This window comes from Osmerus mordax, chromosome 28 (genome assembly GCF_038355195.1).
Source record: "Osmerus mordax isolate fOsmMor3 chromosome 28, fOsmMor3.pri, whole genome shotgun sequence".
Lineage (NCBI taxonomy): Eukaryota > Metazoa > Chordata > Actinopteri > Osmeriformes > Osmeridae > Osmerus > Osmerus mordax.
The window spans coordinates 4,977,479-4,995,426 of record NC_090077.1 but is presented as its reverse complement, the minus strand read 5'-3'; the positions used below and the strand labels follow the sequence as shown (position 1 = coordinate 4,995,426).

General features: G+C 47.1%; 1 protein-coding gene across 1 annotated transcript; it reads right to left on the bottom strand.

Moving 5' to 3' along the window:
* Positions 1-772: 772 nt before the first annotated feature.
* hapln1a (hyaluronan and proteoglycan link protein 1a) lies at positions 773-11,568 on the bottom strand. The gene is made up of 4 exons (XM_067231253.1): positions 11,280-11,568; positions 5,261-5,635; positions 3,352-3,654; positions 773-3,040 (listed from the first exon to the last, which is right to left on the bottom strand). Exons 1-4 carry the CDS (start codon positions 11,371-11,373, stop codon positions 2,751-2,753), a joined length of 1,062 nt encoding a protein of 353 aa, XP_067087354.1. The 5' UTR covers positions 11,374-11,568; the 3' UTR covers positions 773-2,750.
* Between the last annotated feature and the right edge of the window lie 6,380 nt (positions 11,569-17,948).

Sequence of the window (17,948 nt, the reverse complement as noted above, 5' to 3'; positions counted from 1 at the left end):
GTGACCACAGCTCCTTCAACACCCTGGCATGTCAGACACCTTGGAACTTCATCTGGGTGTCTGGGACCAGACAGAAACGTGCGCCGTATGAGCGGGTCACTCCTCCTCAGATGCACACACATGTAACAGAGTAGAAGGCACACCAACATGCATTCATACATACATACACGCACACACACACACACACACACACACACACACACACACACACACACACACACACCCCACACACACACACACACACACACACACACACACACACACACACACACACACACACACACACAGAGAAAGAGGTTATTGTACTAATCTGATTACTACACCCAATCTGGAAATCTGTGTGTAAAACGCAAAAAAAACGTGTTGTCTGGTCTTCATTAATACTTCTGGAAGAGGCTATTGTGCGATCTTCTCAAATCAGACAGTGGACTTTTGGACCAGTGAAACACTAACTCTTTCATAAATGGAGCCTTGTAATGAACACTGTTGCACATACTGAAGTTTACTTGAACTCAACCCCATCTGCACATCGTTTACCAAGATCAATAGTGTCACTCTGTGTCGCGTCATGAAAAGAACCAGAATCCATGTCAGTCACACATTTAAACCTATGATGCATTTTATGAATAAAGTCACGGCTGCGATAGGTTTTATCTAAACAACTTTTATTTTGTGTTTGGTCTTTTGTTCGAAAAGGTACATGAAATTAGGATACCCCCCCACAAAAAAAAGAAATCCTCCACCAAGTGTTGTGGCATGAAGAGACGGCAAAGATGGGACAACTCTGCAATGTTTATTAGTTCACTTTTCGTTTCCGTGAAACCAGATTCAACCAATTCAGCTGCAAGCAACCTTTACACTATACTGTAGTTACCAGACGTGACAAAGAGAGAGAGGGTTGAATGCAAAACAAAAAAAAAGGAAAAGCAAGACAAACACATTCAGTTCTTCAGCTATATTATCCACTGTATAGATCATTATTGGCTGGTGGTTTTGGCTTTCTTAGTTGGTTACTCCCTCAGTGATCTAGCACAATTGAGACGCAGAGAAGCTGTTCTAGTTGAATTTCTACTGTCTTTCTCACAGTTACTTTGAGCTTCACGCTCAAACTAGCTACTGCCCATTGATCCCTAGTTTAGAAATTGGGCCTCTAAGGATCCGAATCATTACAACATTTGGCCGTGTGATATCCCCTCATAAGCCTTATTCTGTTCTGCTGAATGTATGGCTATGGCAAGCCCTGCATTTAATGAATTGTTACATGAAGTTAAACCATATCAAAGACTGAACAGAATATTAGTTGAGTTTCCCTTTTTTCAAGTCCATCAAAGGTGCTTAGAAGGATCCCCCAAATTGTGTTGGGTCACTAACAAAATGGTCATCTTGAAACCATTACTGTATGTCTGTGAGGGTGTTGTGTGCCTTGTGTTTGCGACTCGTAACCTAAGCAACTCTGTGGGATCGACTGTACTCTGCGTCAGCAGCAGTTTGGATTGGTGTTGATCTTTAGTTGGCTGCCATTCCAGTGTGACACACATACAGCTGCTACCGCTGCCAATTGCAAGTGTCAGATTACCTCACGGCGAGCAAGGATGAAATTCAATTCTGATGCAACCGTAATATACTCTTGGCTGTGGATACGAGTCTGGGGATGATGTTGGGTTTGAGGAGAATAAGTATGTACGACATGAAAAACATTACCAAAAATTTATATCTGAGACCGTCATTTATCACACACTGTACATACAAGCTAATGTGAGGGATGATATGGTATCTTCAAGAGAAACAGTAACACAGACATTTAAAAGGAGTCAAAATACAATATGCCATGACAAACGAGACAAAGGAGAACAAATGACACATACACACATTAGAAAATACAAACTGTTTGTTAAAAAAAAGCAACACTAAGGGTTACACTTGTTAAATGATGTGTGAAACCTGATTTTCCCCTCATCCGAGTTATCCATGGATGATTGGTAACAGTCCTGGACACAGACATCCATTTCACCTTGCTCTGAACTGAAACTGGGAGAGATTGAATCCTAGCTCATGCCGTTGTACAGGATTCTTCAGGGTTACAAGTAGAGGAGGAACAGAGTGGCATTCTCTGAGTTGGTTTCCCAAGCCAGAACCTTTCTTAACTTTCCAAAACTCATGTTGAACACACCTTTACCCGGTTATTTGTATTTTATGTGCAGCATTGTCAGCCTATTTGACACTGCTTTGTGAGAGACACAATATGAGAGTTTTGTGTTTACTTAACTGTGTAAGTGTTAATCTTATATGAATAATGGCATGTTACTGCCTTATTTTTTTTTACTTCAAATGTTATCTATTAGCTTATGCACCTGCTCTAGATGTTCACTCCCTTTCACAAATCTATATATGGAAGACAAAACAAACTCGGATGCTGTTTCACAATCATCCCGTTTCTGTCTCTGTCACAAAGTTTGACCAAAGTGCAGTGTTTTGTATGGACTGTGTGTAACATTGACAGACTACTACAGAGAATGGTGAAAAGTTACAAAATATACGAGGATCATTGCAGTATGAAAATGAGCTTTTACAGTATTCATTCTTTTGTAAGAATAATAAAAAAAAAGGTTATCACAGTTTTGGTAAGGTAATGAGCTCATGCTTAGTTCATGCGAGTTAAGTCCTGACATGTAGCTGTCTTTTATTGCTGTTGTTGTTTACTGTGGTTTCTCTTTGGTGGTCGTGTCGGCCCGATGCTGAGCCTCTCGCCCTCACTGCTGGGGTTTGAAGCAGTACACGCCGTAGAGCTTCTGCTTCTTGTCGGGGAAGCCCACGAAACGCACGGCGGCCTCCGTGGGACTGCAGTTCTTCCGGGGTCTGGAGATGGGGTAGCGGACGCTTCCGTCGGCGAGCCAGCCGGAGTCGCAGCGGTCGTAACCGTGCAGCTTCCACGCGGCGTACATGTGACCCACTTTGGCGATCTCTGCGCCGTCGTCATGGCATGCCTGCACGGCCTCATCAAAGGACAGCCTCAAGGGTTGGACCAACCAATAAAAATGACCTGAGGGGGGAAGAGACAAAAAGTTGCGATTTATTATTCTTTCTTGTATTATTATGCACAGTAATGATACAATATGGTTAACTTTGGCAAATAACAAAGATGAAATGTGTTAATAATTAATATTTTACCAATACCTGCACTGAGTTCACATTCATAAATAATTTCCTGTTCAAATTACAGTGAGACTGACAAATGAGCCATAACCACTCAGTCTGCTTCACTGCTCCAATAACAGTGTCTGAATATTTTGCTGTTTTTGGCCCAATCAACCCCCTAAAATATCATGATACTATAATAAATCATGGACTTGCCGTTAAGAGCTGAGGTGAAACAGAAGACATCGTAGCGGCTCTTGGACTTGTCGCGCTGGCCGTAGTTCCTGAGGCCGGCCCCGGAGTTGGTGCCTCCGCAGGGTTCTCTGGGGTTGGTGATGGGGTACTGGACGGAGCCGTCGTTCAGCCAGCCGGCGTTGCACCAGTCCAGGCCGCTCCTCCAGGCCTCGTAGAGCTGGTCGAAGTTGGCCACCACGGCATCCTGCCCCTGACAGGCCTGCTCGGCGTCGTGGAAGTTGAGGTTGTAGCGGCCCAGGCGAGGAGAGTAGGGGAACACCACACCTGGAGGAGACCGAGGAGGACCGGACTGTCACCTCAGAAGACTTCACTTCCTCACGACTCAATGGAGTCCCTCAAAGGGAACTATATCATACATCATAATAAAGTGACATGGCATAACATGACAAACACAAGCATGTGGATGTTCTGTTCAGTAATTTATAATCTGAAAGGAACAGTCAAGTCCATTCATTGGCAACATTTTCCTTTTTATGGAGGCATTATGTAACAGAGTTTTTCGTTTATTTTTCAGACGCTCATTGTCAATCTGATTTATAGATCCAACCTTGCAGTGTGGGTTGAAGAGTGTGTGGTCTCTCGTATACACATAAGGGAATAATGCATTTGCTGACATATGATTTGATGTGTTAGTTTCAGGCCTATTACTCTTTCCAGAGAGTTGGGAGTGTTGAAGGAGCAACCATCTCCACAGGGGCGAGACTGGAGCTAACTGCCTCATTTCGCGTCTGTCTGCCCCTCAGCAGGGAAGGTACAGCTCATCTCACGCGAGCTGAAAGGTGTTACCTCAACTGCCTCTTCCAAAAGTGTTTAATTACTTGGCTTAAGTAGAAAGACAACTTACCAGGCCAGACTCACACACACTGCAATACTTGCTACTTTTTTGGAGCTTATGTGTTTTCAGAAGACATTATCTAAGGGAATTTGTAACTACGCCCAACTGACAAATTGAGCATTTGCCCACTTCCAAGCATAAGGTCTACATCCACACCAGTCCATGTATCTAATTTGAATATAACTCTTTTGTCAGTATAAGCCGACATCACAGATGTTCAACTGGTTTTGCATGTTATATATTACTAACAATGAATCCCATAGTGGTCCGCAGTGAGTTGGACAGCTGGCTACAGTGTTGTCAGATGTGGAACTGCCCCAAGTAAGTTCACATTTGATTTGATTACCCAGATTCAAAGCTTTTCATTGGACGTGACTGTGACTGTGCCAATGTTAACAATGGCTAGTTGTGTCAGACTGTTTTGATTATGGCTAGAGATCCTGCTTCTCTCTGTTTAAAGATCCCCTTTTGTTACCTTGGAGCCAAATCTGCTCTGGAGGTCTTGGCCCAGACTAGAAACTACTACGATCATGAAATAGGACTGGATGCATGAAGACTGCTGAATCAGTTTTACCAATACAATGTATAACAAGTAAAGAACCGTTTTTCTTTGTTATATATTATACAGTATTTATGCAATGTGTACTCAGAAAGAAAAAGAGTCTATTCATGATCATTCAAGTGAAATGAATGAGTTGGAGGTTTCGGAAAGTTGGGGCGATGGATTAGATCAACTGGAAAATTAGTTTTACTCTGTTGCTGTTACAAGCTGCTCACGGTCAATCAGGAAAATATAGAATTACTTATTGGAGAAAATGAACAAAAGCGGTTTGCTCTTTCATCTTTCTCTACAGATTACGATGTTGAAAGTAAATGGAAGTGTCGAAAATGAATGAACTCAAGAAACCCCAAAGGAACTTTGGGAGATGCTGATGCGTAGACTAATGTCTCCAAATGGATTCCTTTTCACCAGATGCAATTATTTAAAATATCAACAGGGCGACACAAACGCACCAACAAAACGGGAAGATTTACCATCGGTTTGGCCTGGCACCTCCAAGATCACATCCTGAACGGTGTCGTCCATGCCGTCGATGACCTCGCAGCGGTACTTCCCCGTGTCGTCCCGGGAGACGTCTTCGATGATCAGCGATGCGTCATCCTGGTCGGCCTCCTGCAGGCGGACGCGCCCGTTGTAGCTGCCGTAGCTCTTCTTGTGGAAGCCCATGGACACCAGAACGTCCTCCTCCTGACTCTCGTCGGCCGACAGCTTGGTCCACTTCACCCTCATGCCCGTGCTGCCGAAGGCCATGCCCATCAGCCGGTGGAGCTGGCAGGGCAGAGTGACGTTGCCGCCGGGGACGGCAAGCACCCTCGTCCCGGTGTCCATGTCCAGCGGAGGTCCACTCTCTGGGGGGGAGGAAAGATTTGGAGAGGAAACTGCATTACACGGTCGTCTCTTTTGATGTTGTATCTCGAGTTGAGTGGCCGTTTTTTCTTCAAACGTGAAATCAACGTGTTGGTTCTACTGCTGACTGGATTGCAAACACATGAAATGGACTGAAGATTGACCTCAGAACTGTGGCTTAGCATATGTGGTTAGCTACCAAGTATCACTGGAACGAAATGGCCCAACTAAAACGTCCCATAAAATATCCTCTGCGCTTTTCGAACTTTTTGAAACCATTGATGACTACGTTTTGGAAGAGAACAACATTAGGAATCGCTGCCAGTTGTCATAGAATGCCTTGTAAAGTAAACTCGAATCCCTCTTATTTCGGCTTGGAATTAAAACATCATGCTATTTTCTAACAACCAAACTTTGGATTGTGAAGTAAACTCACTATAAACTGCATGGCCATCATTATCATCAAAACCTCTGTTTCCTCGACAATATATAGTATTGGATGAGGTCTACATTGTGCAATAGAGCTTTCATGTAGGGAAACATGTTGGTTGTATTTACAGCACGTTAAACATACCCAGAGTTACAGTCGCATACACTACAAACGTACATACACACACTCTCAGACACACACAAACACACACACACACACACACTGCAGAGGCCAGACTAAGCTCTGTCATCAAAGTGTCCCCGGGGCCCTGATTAGAGTCATGTCTCTTTGGGCATCAGCCAGTCTCCCTACGGCCTCTGGACACAATCAGCAGCAGCAGGCTGAATTCGGACCCAGCCGCCGCACCACAGCCAGCACCGCCACTTATCAGGCTCCAGGTTGTTTCACATTAACCCCCAGGATCAACTGTTTATCTTTCATCCGCCCCAGCTGACTTGTGTAAAACATGAGCCGGGCATCCCGCCAAGGCATGGAAACAAAGTCCGCTATTCATCTCCCCCCCACCCCCCCCCCCGACCCCCTCAACAAAAAAAAAAGGTGACAACTACGGGTTAGCAAAAACAGGCTGTCTGTTCTCACACACCTAGAGGTCTGAGTCATTCTCTTTTCCTCTCCTTTTCCCCCTCTTCATCCTTCCGTGCCGATCAGGCCACCATTCAGTTCAGGGAAGCCGGTACCGTTACATATTCCTAATGCGTTCCCACAATCTCCCTGACCTCCAGGGCTGGGAAGTCCTTCCAGGCAGGGCTGCCCCTCAGGAACCACCGCAGTGTGATTGCCAGGCTGCTCAGCCCAGGGACTACCTGATGGATGCACTTGACCCATGACCCCTACACCACAGTATCTGTCCTGACTAGTAAAAGCTGGAGCAGTGCCAGAAGATCTACAGTTGCCTGGGCAACACACACCACACACAAGTTACGAATTTGTTCTCCTTTTGGTTGGATACATTTAAATCCTATTTCAATCAACACACTAGGTTGATATATCACAATTTAATGACCCCGTACAAATGGAGTTGGCATGGAAATACGTTCTCAGAATGAAAAACAGGGGATTGATTGTTTTTGTGTAACCAAAGCCAAAACATTGTTTGGCAGGTTTGGACCCCGTATCCCTTGTTGCAGAGCTTGCCTGCAGATGTTATGTAACTTTTCGTAACAAATCAAAACTAGTTCCATTTCAGAATCATGCAGTTCGAAGGGTCTTGCATTAATTTGTAATGTATTTAGAGCAGAACATTTCTCATTTTCTTGCGCGTGCAGTAATCAGTCTCTTTCCACATCTCTCTTTCTCCCTCTCTCTCCCCCAAAGACTCTTTTCTGCATCTGTCTGCCTGGCCAACCCTCTCACTGAGAGCCCCGTGTCTATATCCCTGCAGGCTTCTCCATCCTCACCAACAGCCATGACCGGAAAAGCAGTTCCTCTGGCTCGTCGACGAGCAAAACCTTTCCCACATGTGCCATTACGGATGCAAGGAATCACTACCAGGCGGTCCGGGTTTGCTGCCTTCTGCTCGGATCCGCCACGACCCACCTCCCCCACCGCCGGGTCTCACCCATGTACTTCCCGCTACCTACCCTACCACCCCCCCCCCGCCCCCGACCTCCCTCACATGGTGGACACGTGGCCGGACTTTATGATATGGCCTACGCCATGTCAGTGGCCCACCATCGTGTGGAGTGATTTAATGAACAGAAGCTGTGCCGTTAAATTCTTCTTTTTTTCCACCTCCAACCTTTCCTCCTCGAAAAAAAAAGATTTCCTTTGGGTTTCTTACACCACCGTCACCCCCCCCCCCCCCCAACCCCCCCCACACACACACACTTCCAGACACCTCACTTCCAGCCAGGCAATGAGACCAGACACACACACCTCACACTTTATGGGGCAGAAATGACCAATCCCTTTCTGCTGCCAATCTCAGCGGAAACAATGCAAAGCCCTTCTAACGTCCCACGGCTCGACAGTTCTGGATCCGACTCCTTTCCAGTCAATCTCTCACGGATCACTCCCATCTTCTCTCTGCCCCATAAACCCTATGCTTGGGAAGCAGCTGACGGGAGTTGTGATTGGAAACTGAACGCCCTGAATGACAACATCAGTCTTCAAACCCGCGGGTACCATGACGACGTCAGCTCCTCCTCGCCAGCCCGACTCGCCAGGAGATTTACGCCGAACCATTTCCGACTTCGGATTGGGCAAAGATTCGCACGAGGAATAATGGACTTCCTTGTCTTGTTTGGTGGAAACATTGTTCTAGATGAATGGGCCCATCGTCGTCTGGTTGTGATTCCCAGTGCTCGGACGTGTGGTTGGGGAATGGGAAGTACATGGGGAAAACTAAGACATCACATGGGACAGTCGGATCCAGACTCCAGGACCATGCACCGTACAAAAGATACCCTGCACAAAGAATAGCCACACACAGCACGGCGAATGAAGAGATACACGACTCTGTCCAAGGAGGAGAGCCGGCGCACAAAAGCACATTGTGACCGACAGATATATGGACACGCAGACATGCCCGAGGTCGGGAGAGAAATGGAGGGAAAATAGGGGGTTTTAAGAGTTCTTCCACGCCGTTTCCTGCTACCTCAGTTACCAGTGGATATATGGCCCTCTGGGAGAATGTGGCCCCAATCCCTGAACACATGAAGTGACAACCTGGCATGTATTTAGGTTTATTGGCAAGGGGAGTCCTTTTCCCCGTCTGTCCTTTGTCACACCATGGCTTATTTATATAAGGCTGTTCCTGTGAGGTCGAGGGTCACCACCAATTTAAAGTATTTAACATATACAGCCGGGTCATTACGCCATAGCCACACCCTTTCTCACAGAATATTTTCTTCAAGGAGACGGGGGGGAGAGGGAATGAAAAAGTGAGGAGATTAAGTAAATGAACACATGTGTGCGACAATAAAAATAGAAAAAGAAGGAAAGCACTGGCCAAGACCTACTGGCATTTTACGACCATGCACAATTCTCTCTCACTCCGTAAAGACGACACACTACTGAGCGATTGAAAACAGCTGCTTCTTTGAGGGGTAGCAACATGAAACTATAAATTTACTGTAACATAATAATGGTCCAAGTGACACGTATATGTTCAGCGTCTGCAGGAGTTTAACAGTGTAGTTAACAATCCTTTGTAAAGTTTCCCCATTAGCGGTGCCGGAGAAGTCGAAGACGTTGAGTAGATTAGCAACTAATTACCCAGTCTGAATCTGAAGGGATATACAGGACGAGATTGTATGTTATACAGCTGTACTGTGTGTGTCATTGACTAGAACACCACACCCTAACACAGACCTTCTAGACATGGTACGCTTTACAACATCCTACATCTCTACAGGCAGACTGAGTCAATATTTTGAGGGAATTAACAACCACAGCTGTGACTAGACACACATCTACACAAACACCCACACGCACACAAGGTAACAAACGTGCACTCGGAAAGTGCACAAAGCTCACAGGTACACACACACACACACATGCTGGGCATGTTAAACTAATATCATCTTGATACCCTGGCGGTTATTCCTGTCAAATCAGAAGTACATCGGTTTGATTTACTGTATCTGTTTTCACTTATCATCCATAAAACACAAAAGCAATGCTCCACAGTCCAGATGACACAACCCATACCAGCTGGTTTTCTGAGCCCCAAGCCATGTTTCCCGAACCAGCCCCAATCCCAGAACAAAGTCCTGAATCCCAGCCCCTAATCCCTATCCTTATCCTTATCCTTATCCTTAGCCCCAGCCTAAGTCCTAGTCCTAGTCCTAGTCCTAGCCCTAGCCCTAGCCCTGGCCCTGGCCCTGGCCCTGGCCCTAGCCTTAGCCCTAGGCCTAGAACTAATTAGAGACCCAAACCTTAGCCCTTAAACTAGCCCAATACTAGCCCCAGCCCCAGCCTAAACCTCAACCTCAGCCCCAGATGCAAAAAAAAAAACCTCTGAGTGATCAGACCATGACCTCAGAGGGAAAGGGAGAGTCATTTGGACCGAGTTCAGCAAAGGGCTCTATACATTTCAGTGCGGTTGTTAATCTTAACTCCAGTCCTGTCAGGCTGCATGTGACGCAGAGAATTTCCAAACACTCGGAGGGTCTGGGTGAGTCAGAGGAGCAGGCACACCCCTGGAACAAGCATACATCAAGACCTCTCCATATGGCCAGTATAAAGATCTACTGTATGGACAAGGGCTGTGCCGGCCAGAGTCAAGTCTCTGACATCATGGGGCTAGAAACACAAACACACTCACTCACACTTAAACACTTTTATACACACACACACACACACCTTCAGTATGACATCATGAGCCCACAGGAGTAGAAGGAGAATTTTACACAGAAGGGGCAGCCCCTCATCTCCATACCCTGAGACCTGACATATACCTAGACACACACTTTCCAGAACTAACAACTCTTTTGATTTGCAGGGCAAAAACGATAACCAATATTAAGGTGTGCTTGCAATATCATTTTTGTTCGATCCATCCTATTTCTCTCTCGGTGAAATGTATTTTTCAAGGGGAAACCTTGCTTTTCAATGTACAGATGGGATTTGAAATGAGACAGAGATGTAATGGGTCCCATCCAATCTATGGATGGGGGGGAAATCGTGGACACAAATGGCCACAGAGCGAATCACCCAGAACGCTTCATTTCCGATGCCAAAAAATTACCAATACTTTTCGGCATTAACCCAATTTTCCTCACAGTTGTACAGAGTGAGTCATTTTGTGTGTAAAACCAGTAGCCTGGCCTCGATCCAGTGGGGTGGGCAGAGGGCCTCTTGGAGTGACAGGGTGATTTATCCTCAGCTCAGCGAGAGCTGGGAGAAGAGAGCCAGAGAGTCAGTAGTGACTCATTCTGTGGATGGCACCCCAGAGAGGTTTCCATTACCAGACACTACAATGACCCTGCTGTTGCATAATGGTCACACCATTTCACTGAGCTCCGATACAACACTCACACAGTACATGTGCGCGCATTCACACGCGCACACAAAGGAGACACACAAACGCATGCCGCATTTACGCGGAGGGGACACGCGCAGGCATACAGACATGGACCCACGCACACACATAGAGAGACGAGACTCTCTGCGTACTCTACACACACACACACGCACACACACACACACATACACACACATACACACACACATACACGCACTTTTCATCTTACCTGTGATTGGATGAGCAGTGCTGTTGACTACATCACCGTACACACTGCTGGCCAGACTGAGGGAAAGCAATGCGGTGCATAGCAGACTCATCATTTTCTTGTCTTTGTTTTTTTTTTCTCTCTCACCAGAGGGCCTGTGGACTGGAAATGCAAAAAGAGGTGCACCAAAAAAGAAGATTTAAAAAAAAGAAATACACAGATTTGTTTGCTCAGTAGCAAAGGTAGTCTGAGGAAGAGAGTTCTTTGTTCTGTGCCGGTAACCTTGGTGCAGCAGCCGCCGATGGTGCTACTGGAAAGTTTGGGCTCCTCAGAGGTCCAGACAAGTGCCTTTTATTGTATCCCGGCACGACTGAGACCACTCCCCCTCCCCTCAGACAGAGAGAGAGAGAGAGAGAGCCCATCACCCTCCACAGCTCCACAGAGACTCCCATCCGCCACACCGTACCCCCTCTCTCCCCCTCTGTTCCCGCTGTCCCAGAGGAGCAGGGGAGACGTGCATCAGAGTCAGACTGCCTTCAAACGCATCTCTGGAACCTTCTTCCCCCGAACCCCGAGGGAACCTTCCACGAGGAAACGCATTCACCTCAAAGGAAAAATCCCAATGTCATCGAAATGAGTGACACAGTCACTAAACTAAAAGTTCTACTTTTTCTTTTCTTTGTATTTGCGGTGTGACCGTTCCACAACAATGCCAGTCCATGTTCTGTAGCCTGGAACACGGTGCTGGTCCCCCAGTAATGAGTTTTTCTTACGGTGCAGGGTTCCATTTGGAGTGCTTCACCTTTCCAACTAGTGAGCAGGCAGAGGGCACACGCACCTTTACGGCTGAGACTGGGGAGCGAAGTACCTTAAATAGAGGCTGCGCCCACCTGCCCTGGGTCGTTGGGGGACCATGTGTGATCAGGGTTGGGCTGACGTGCGCCCCGACGATTGATATTTCTCTCGTTTCGATGTCCAACAATGACACGAGCCCCTTAAAATTTACTGGGTTGCAGAACGACGCCAAACACGTTAACAGACCATGTGGTGTTTCTACTGCATTACTTTTTTGGGGACATCACACACCCCACAAACTCTTCTTGTCTGGGCCTCGTTTTCCATCCCAAAATGTGACAGTCTTTACAGTAGAAAAAGGGCTTATAGTCTATTTTTATTTGCACACACACACAGCACGCGAGTTGTTCTTTCGCAGAGGTGGCGTACAACAGCTGACTAGATAGGGGACCAGACCAGATAGGGTCCACTCCACTGAAGAGGTTTCCACATTTAAACTGTAATCTCTGGAGGTCTCCTGGTCTGGGCTGTTTCCTTTCCATGGATGGGATGGCTGTGTGGTTCCAGGGATGGGTGGGTGGTGGGGGTGGGGGTGGGGGGTTTGTCTGGCCAGGGCTGTGTGTGGGTGTGGCTGACTTGGGCGTGGAGAGGGGGTTGGAGGGCGGGGGCATGTGTGGTCTCTCCTAATCGTTTTCTCAGGCGTCCAGCCCGGACCGGTCTTTGAGTGACGGCAGCGCCGAGGGAGGAGGAACACGGTGCAGGTGGCGCGGGCCTCCTCCATCACTGGAGTTGTTACAGCTGGGGGAAATTCAAACATGTCTGCCTTTGTGTCTCTCTTCCTCAACCCTCTCTCTCTCTCTCTCCCTCCCTCCCTCTCTCTTTTACACCCCTCCAGGGTTGTGACAACACCCGTGCCCCCTGAGAACACAGTGAGCCCCTGCCGTCCCGACTGAAGCCCCAGTTGTCGGCTCACATCCTCCGAACCCTGACGTCTAAAGCCACTGGAGGTGCCGGAGTGCTTACATAAGCCGGTCGTCCTGTCTGCCTGGCACACAGTCCAGAAGACAAACAAACACGACACGAGCTCCCTCAGAAGGTTGCCAGTTCGATTCCCGGCTGTGCCAAATGACGTTGTGTCCTTGGGCAAGGCACTTCACCCTACTTGCCTCGGGGGGAATGTCCCTGTACTTACTTTAAGTCGCTCTGGATAAGAGCGTCTGCTAAATGACTAAATGTAAATCTCGTGGCACAATCCTTGCGCCCCTTGCCGTAAGAGTGTCAGAACGCAGGGGAGTAACCTGGCAACACTGGGGGGATTGTGTTTGACAACACTCTGTGTATATGCTAATGTGAATCCCGACGAAGGCCAACCCACATTCAAAAGGCTTTTCTCTGAAGTTGAATCGTACAAGCGATATTCAGGCCACATGCTGTTTCGGGTAATCCGAATACTTATGGCAGAAGTGTTTGGCAGTTCATTTGAGAACTTCTCTGCTGCTCCAGGCTAGAAAGCAACTACAAACGTGCAGCTCTGCAATCACTGTGGGATCTCATCTCAAAACACAGTTCTGTAGTGTTTCCAGCCTAATGACAGCAAGCAAGGTCGTGATTGCTATCATTTTCACCCACTGAGGGAAACACTGACATTTAAACCACAAGAGCAAATGTACGGCTTTCAACTACTCTCTAGTCAACGCGGCTTGTTCAGCATTCAGGCCCGGGGCAACAAGCTTTTTCTTGATTTTTATTCTGAGCAAAAAACCCTTAATCCCCCTCCCGTATGCTTTATTGCTTGGATCTCTCATCACCCACCGATTCCACCTCTCCCTGTCTGCATCTTTTGTCAGTAGCAATCCTTTTTATCATTTCAAAACCTGTTGCCTGAATAGAAGCCAGTGAACAACTCACACAACACGCCCCCATCTTGTGACTGAACTCTATCAGACGTTGAACAAATTGGCCTCATAAAGAACTTGCAGAGAGATATAAAGTAGATTAAAAACCACCCACCAAAACATAAAGTCACATGAACATGACAAATGCAAAGAAATTCTGTAGCCTACTGCACATTACCTCTAAAAGAACATGCCTGGCCAGATGATGGTGTACAAACGGTATAATTATGCAAAATAGTTCCTACAGCAATCATTAAATTGCCTGCTATAGTTTAGAATATGGCAGAAAATTGACTTTCTCTCAGCACAGGTAATTAATAAGCAAAGAGTCAACTAAATTACCTGTCAGACCAAAGAAGCCAGTTTTTTACAGACAAACTACCAAAATACCAACATATACCAGGGTATATAATATTATATATAGCAATGGGAGAGAGCCCAAGATAAACACAGCTCACCCTGGCTTAATTCAAACTGCTATGGAAGCCACAGTGGAAAGTAGTCGTCAGCATTGTAAACATGTCATTTGCTTTTGTGTAAGTGCATGTGTGTGTGTGTTTGTGTGTGTGTGTGTGTGTGTGTGTGTGTGCGAGCGACCGTGTATTTACACTTGCTTGTATCTGTTGGCCTTGCGCATTAACAAATCTATGCTGTGATTCATTTTGTGTGCGTTCATTACTGTATCCATAAGCCCGTCCATCTGTTGGCTTGTGGGAGTGCGTGTGTGTTTGTGTGTGTGTGTGTGAGAGAGAGAGAGAGAGAGGACTGGGCGTACTGGACATATAGATGTATACGGAATGTCTGGAGGCTCTGAATTTGGCGTCCCACCTAGAGACTCTTTCCCTGAGTCTGTGGCGTCAGAGCCAAGTCTCGGGGCCGTGAGCACATTCACAGCTGCCTCTCTCAAGGCGTGCTCTTCCTGCTCTTGGCAGGCTGGTATGTTTCCCGTTAGCGTAAAGGAGTGTTCCCGGAGCCCCTGCCATCGGGGGCCACTGGACGGGGGCCGGACGACGGCAGGCCACCAGAGGGGCCGCCCCGGGGGCCCCTCAAACCAACCTACACAAAGACCCCGAGGACAGGGGGTCAAAGGTCGAAGCGAAAGAAGTCATCCCATGTTAGCAAAGGTAGCCTCCGCCAAACACATGTTCCACATCATCTCCACAGACACAATATGTGATCGGGGTGGGGAGAGACGGCGTAGGCCGACGCCTGGACAATGACTTACTTGCTGACAGTAACGTGAGGCCTGGTCAGGACAAAAACAAGGTTGCAGAGAGGAGTTGATGGGCCAGGGGAGGATGAGCACAGCAGGGACGAGTCGGATCAACCCCTGGATCCAAGCTCCAACGCAGCCAGCGTCCACGCCGCACAGCTGGCGTGTCCGCGCCTGATCCTCCTCAGATGAGCTCGGAACAAAGACACAGTGTTTCGTTACCCTGTCTTATCGCATCTGTCATCTGATCCTGATTAGGGATGGATCGGCTCGCGGTGCGGTAGTGCTGGCAAGGCCATTCCCAGCATATGCCATCTGTGTGCTTGGCGCACAGGGCGGAGGTGGTATGGACAGACGCGTCCTTCGGCGATGCCAGCTCCGTGTCACCCCGCATTATTTCAGTTGGAAGAAACGCTGCGAATTGAAATTTGCCCCGACGGATTCCAGATGGAAGCGCACACTCCACAAGACGACGTTACAGTCGTGAAACTTCACTCCATGCCCAGGGTTGGGGTGGTTGTAGGGGGTTGAAAGAGTGTTAGCTGATGGCTGAACAGGGTTTAAGTCCTAACTCAACCTGTCTCACTTAACATTCATGTTAACCTCTCTTAAAGTTTCCCACGCCAGCCTTTGAAACTCTACACAACTTCTGATGGAACGCGCGAGAACCGGCGGGCATAAAACACGCCTCAGGCCAGTTTATAACCACGGGGGAGGTTGGGAGCACATAATATACAGCAGTGTGGCCAGTCTCGTTCACTCTCTCCCCCTCTTCCTCCTTTCCTTTCCCCCTTCTCTCTCTCTCTCTCTCTCTCTCTCTCTCTCTCTCTCTCTCTCTCTCTCTCTCTCTCTCTCTCTCTCTCTCTCAGTCCCAAAAGCCTCCCACTCCATCCTATTTTCCCCCGTCTGAGTCCCGAGCCTTTTCTCTTGGCTGTGCAGTCTTCTTTTGGGGGCAAGGCTGCACAGCTTCACTTTGGCCACAGCTGTCGTCCATTCTGGCGAAGGACCGTGGGAGCCACGCCATGATTGTTAAAAGGTTGCCTGAGTTATTACACCTCTTACGACGGCTTATAACAGTAAATCATGTATTCACAGAGCGGCCCCTCCCGCTGGTTGTTGCTGGCGAAACTTGTGTAATATTTGTGGCAAATTTCTTATTTGCGGGGAGAATTGGACAAAAGTAGGTCGAATTTTTTTTAAGAGCAGTAGAACGATTTTCTAGAAGATTCTTGTTCGGTTATCAAATCTCTTACAACCTCGTACTGTAAATCAGGAAACCACTGGAAATGTCATCTCATATCTGTGCCCAGGACTTTGTTTCTGCCAGCTGACTGTTTAATGGATACATTAGCGGTGCTTGTAATGGAAAGGAGTGGTTTGGAGTATTTTCTCGAAACGTCATTTGTTGCAAAGACTATTGCGTGTGTGAGCTGCATCTTGGCAGCCACCTCTCTCTCCTGCCAGCCGCTGGCTTTAGCTCACGTGTGGCCTGAAACACTCACAGTGTCCTGGTGGTGCAGGGCAGGGCAGGACTCAATGGAACACCATATAGCTGACTCAGCGATGCGTCATAAAACAAATGGCCCATGGTGTCAGTGAGAATCAGAGAATAATTGGCCTCGCAACAGGATTCATTTGACCCGTGTTTGGGGCGAGTCTATAGGGCTTGGAATATGGAGTCAGCCGTGTTGGAGACAGAAAGGGAGAGGCTATGATGTGGGAACAGCCCCATCATTTCCAGGCATGGATCTGTTGTGAGTGAGTCAGGGGGAGAGAGAGGGATTGAGGAAGTGGTGATCTGCAGAGCACATAGGCACATTGGCTGGCTTCCTAACTTGGGTCCGGACAGAGACAGACATGTCTATGTTCCTTAAAAAACAAGGGAATTCACTGACATGGAACAATCAACAATCAAACACTGTGTATTTTCTTGTGCTCTGAATAGGGTTGCTTTTGGCATAGCGCTCAAGAGCACAGGACAATTATGTGTTATTATGTATTATACTGTATAATTTAAAGCATTTGAAAGAAAAACATTCACAAACAAAAAACTATTTGTCTTCCATACAATATCTAAAGATAAAGCAAAACGGATGGACTTGGAACTCAGATGTGATGGCTGTACAGTACATTTCACTCCTCTGTGGAGAACATTAAGTTGGCTGTGTTAGCAGAACATACTGGTATGGTTAGTTTATATTTGTATATTACTCACTAGTGAGTGAGTGGTGCAATGTTGCACCACTCACTCATTGGAAACGAACATTGAATAAAACTTGAACTGCATTCAATTCACATTTGACCGCATCCACTGGTGTGTCACCAATAAGCGAGGGGAGGCTGGGGTTCTTGTATTTTGTCCCTATGGACTCCTTCAAACTGAACTTCTCATCATGGCATGAAATTGGTTAAACGCTTTCGTCTGCAACATTATCTTGATTTGTAAGACATGCAAAGAGAAGCACTCAGGGGACAGAACACAGGAAAAAGTCAGGATTATGTGTTCATCTCTGGTTCTCGGTACAGTGACTGGACCACAGGCTCTTGCAGAGTCAGCAGCAGAGGCTGAAACCAGGCCAGGATGACCTCTGTCAGATGTCTAACTGACAACAGATTAGCTTACAGATGACTGAACGGGGCCGGCGCTGAACTTCATCGTTCTCATAAACGTATCCCTTTTTGGAAACTAGTCACATATGGACACATGCTACCTGGAAAGCCCATGTGCTTTTCGGTGTTTTTGAAACAATAATTCCTTTGTTTTTGAAAGTGAATCCAATCCCTGCT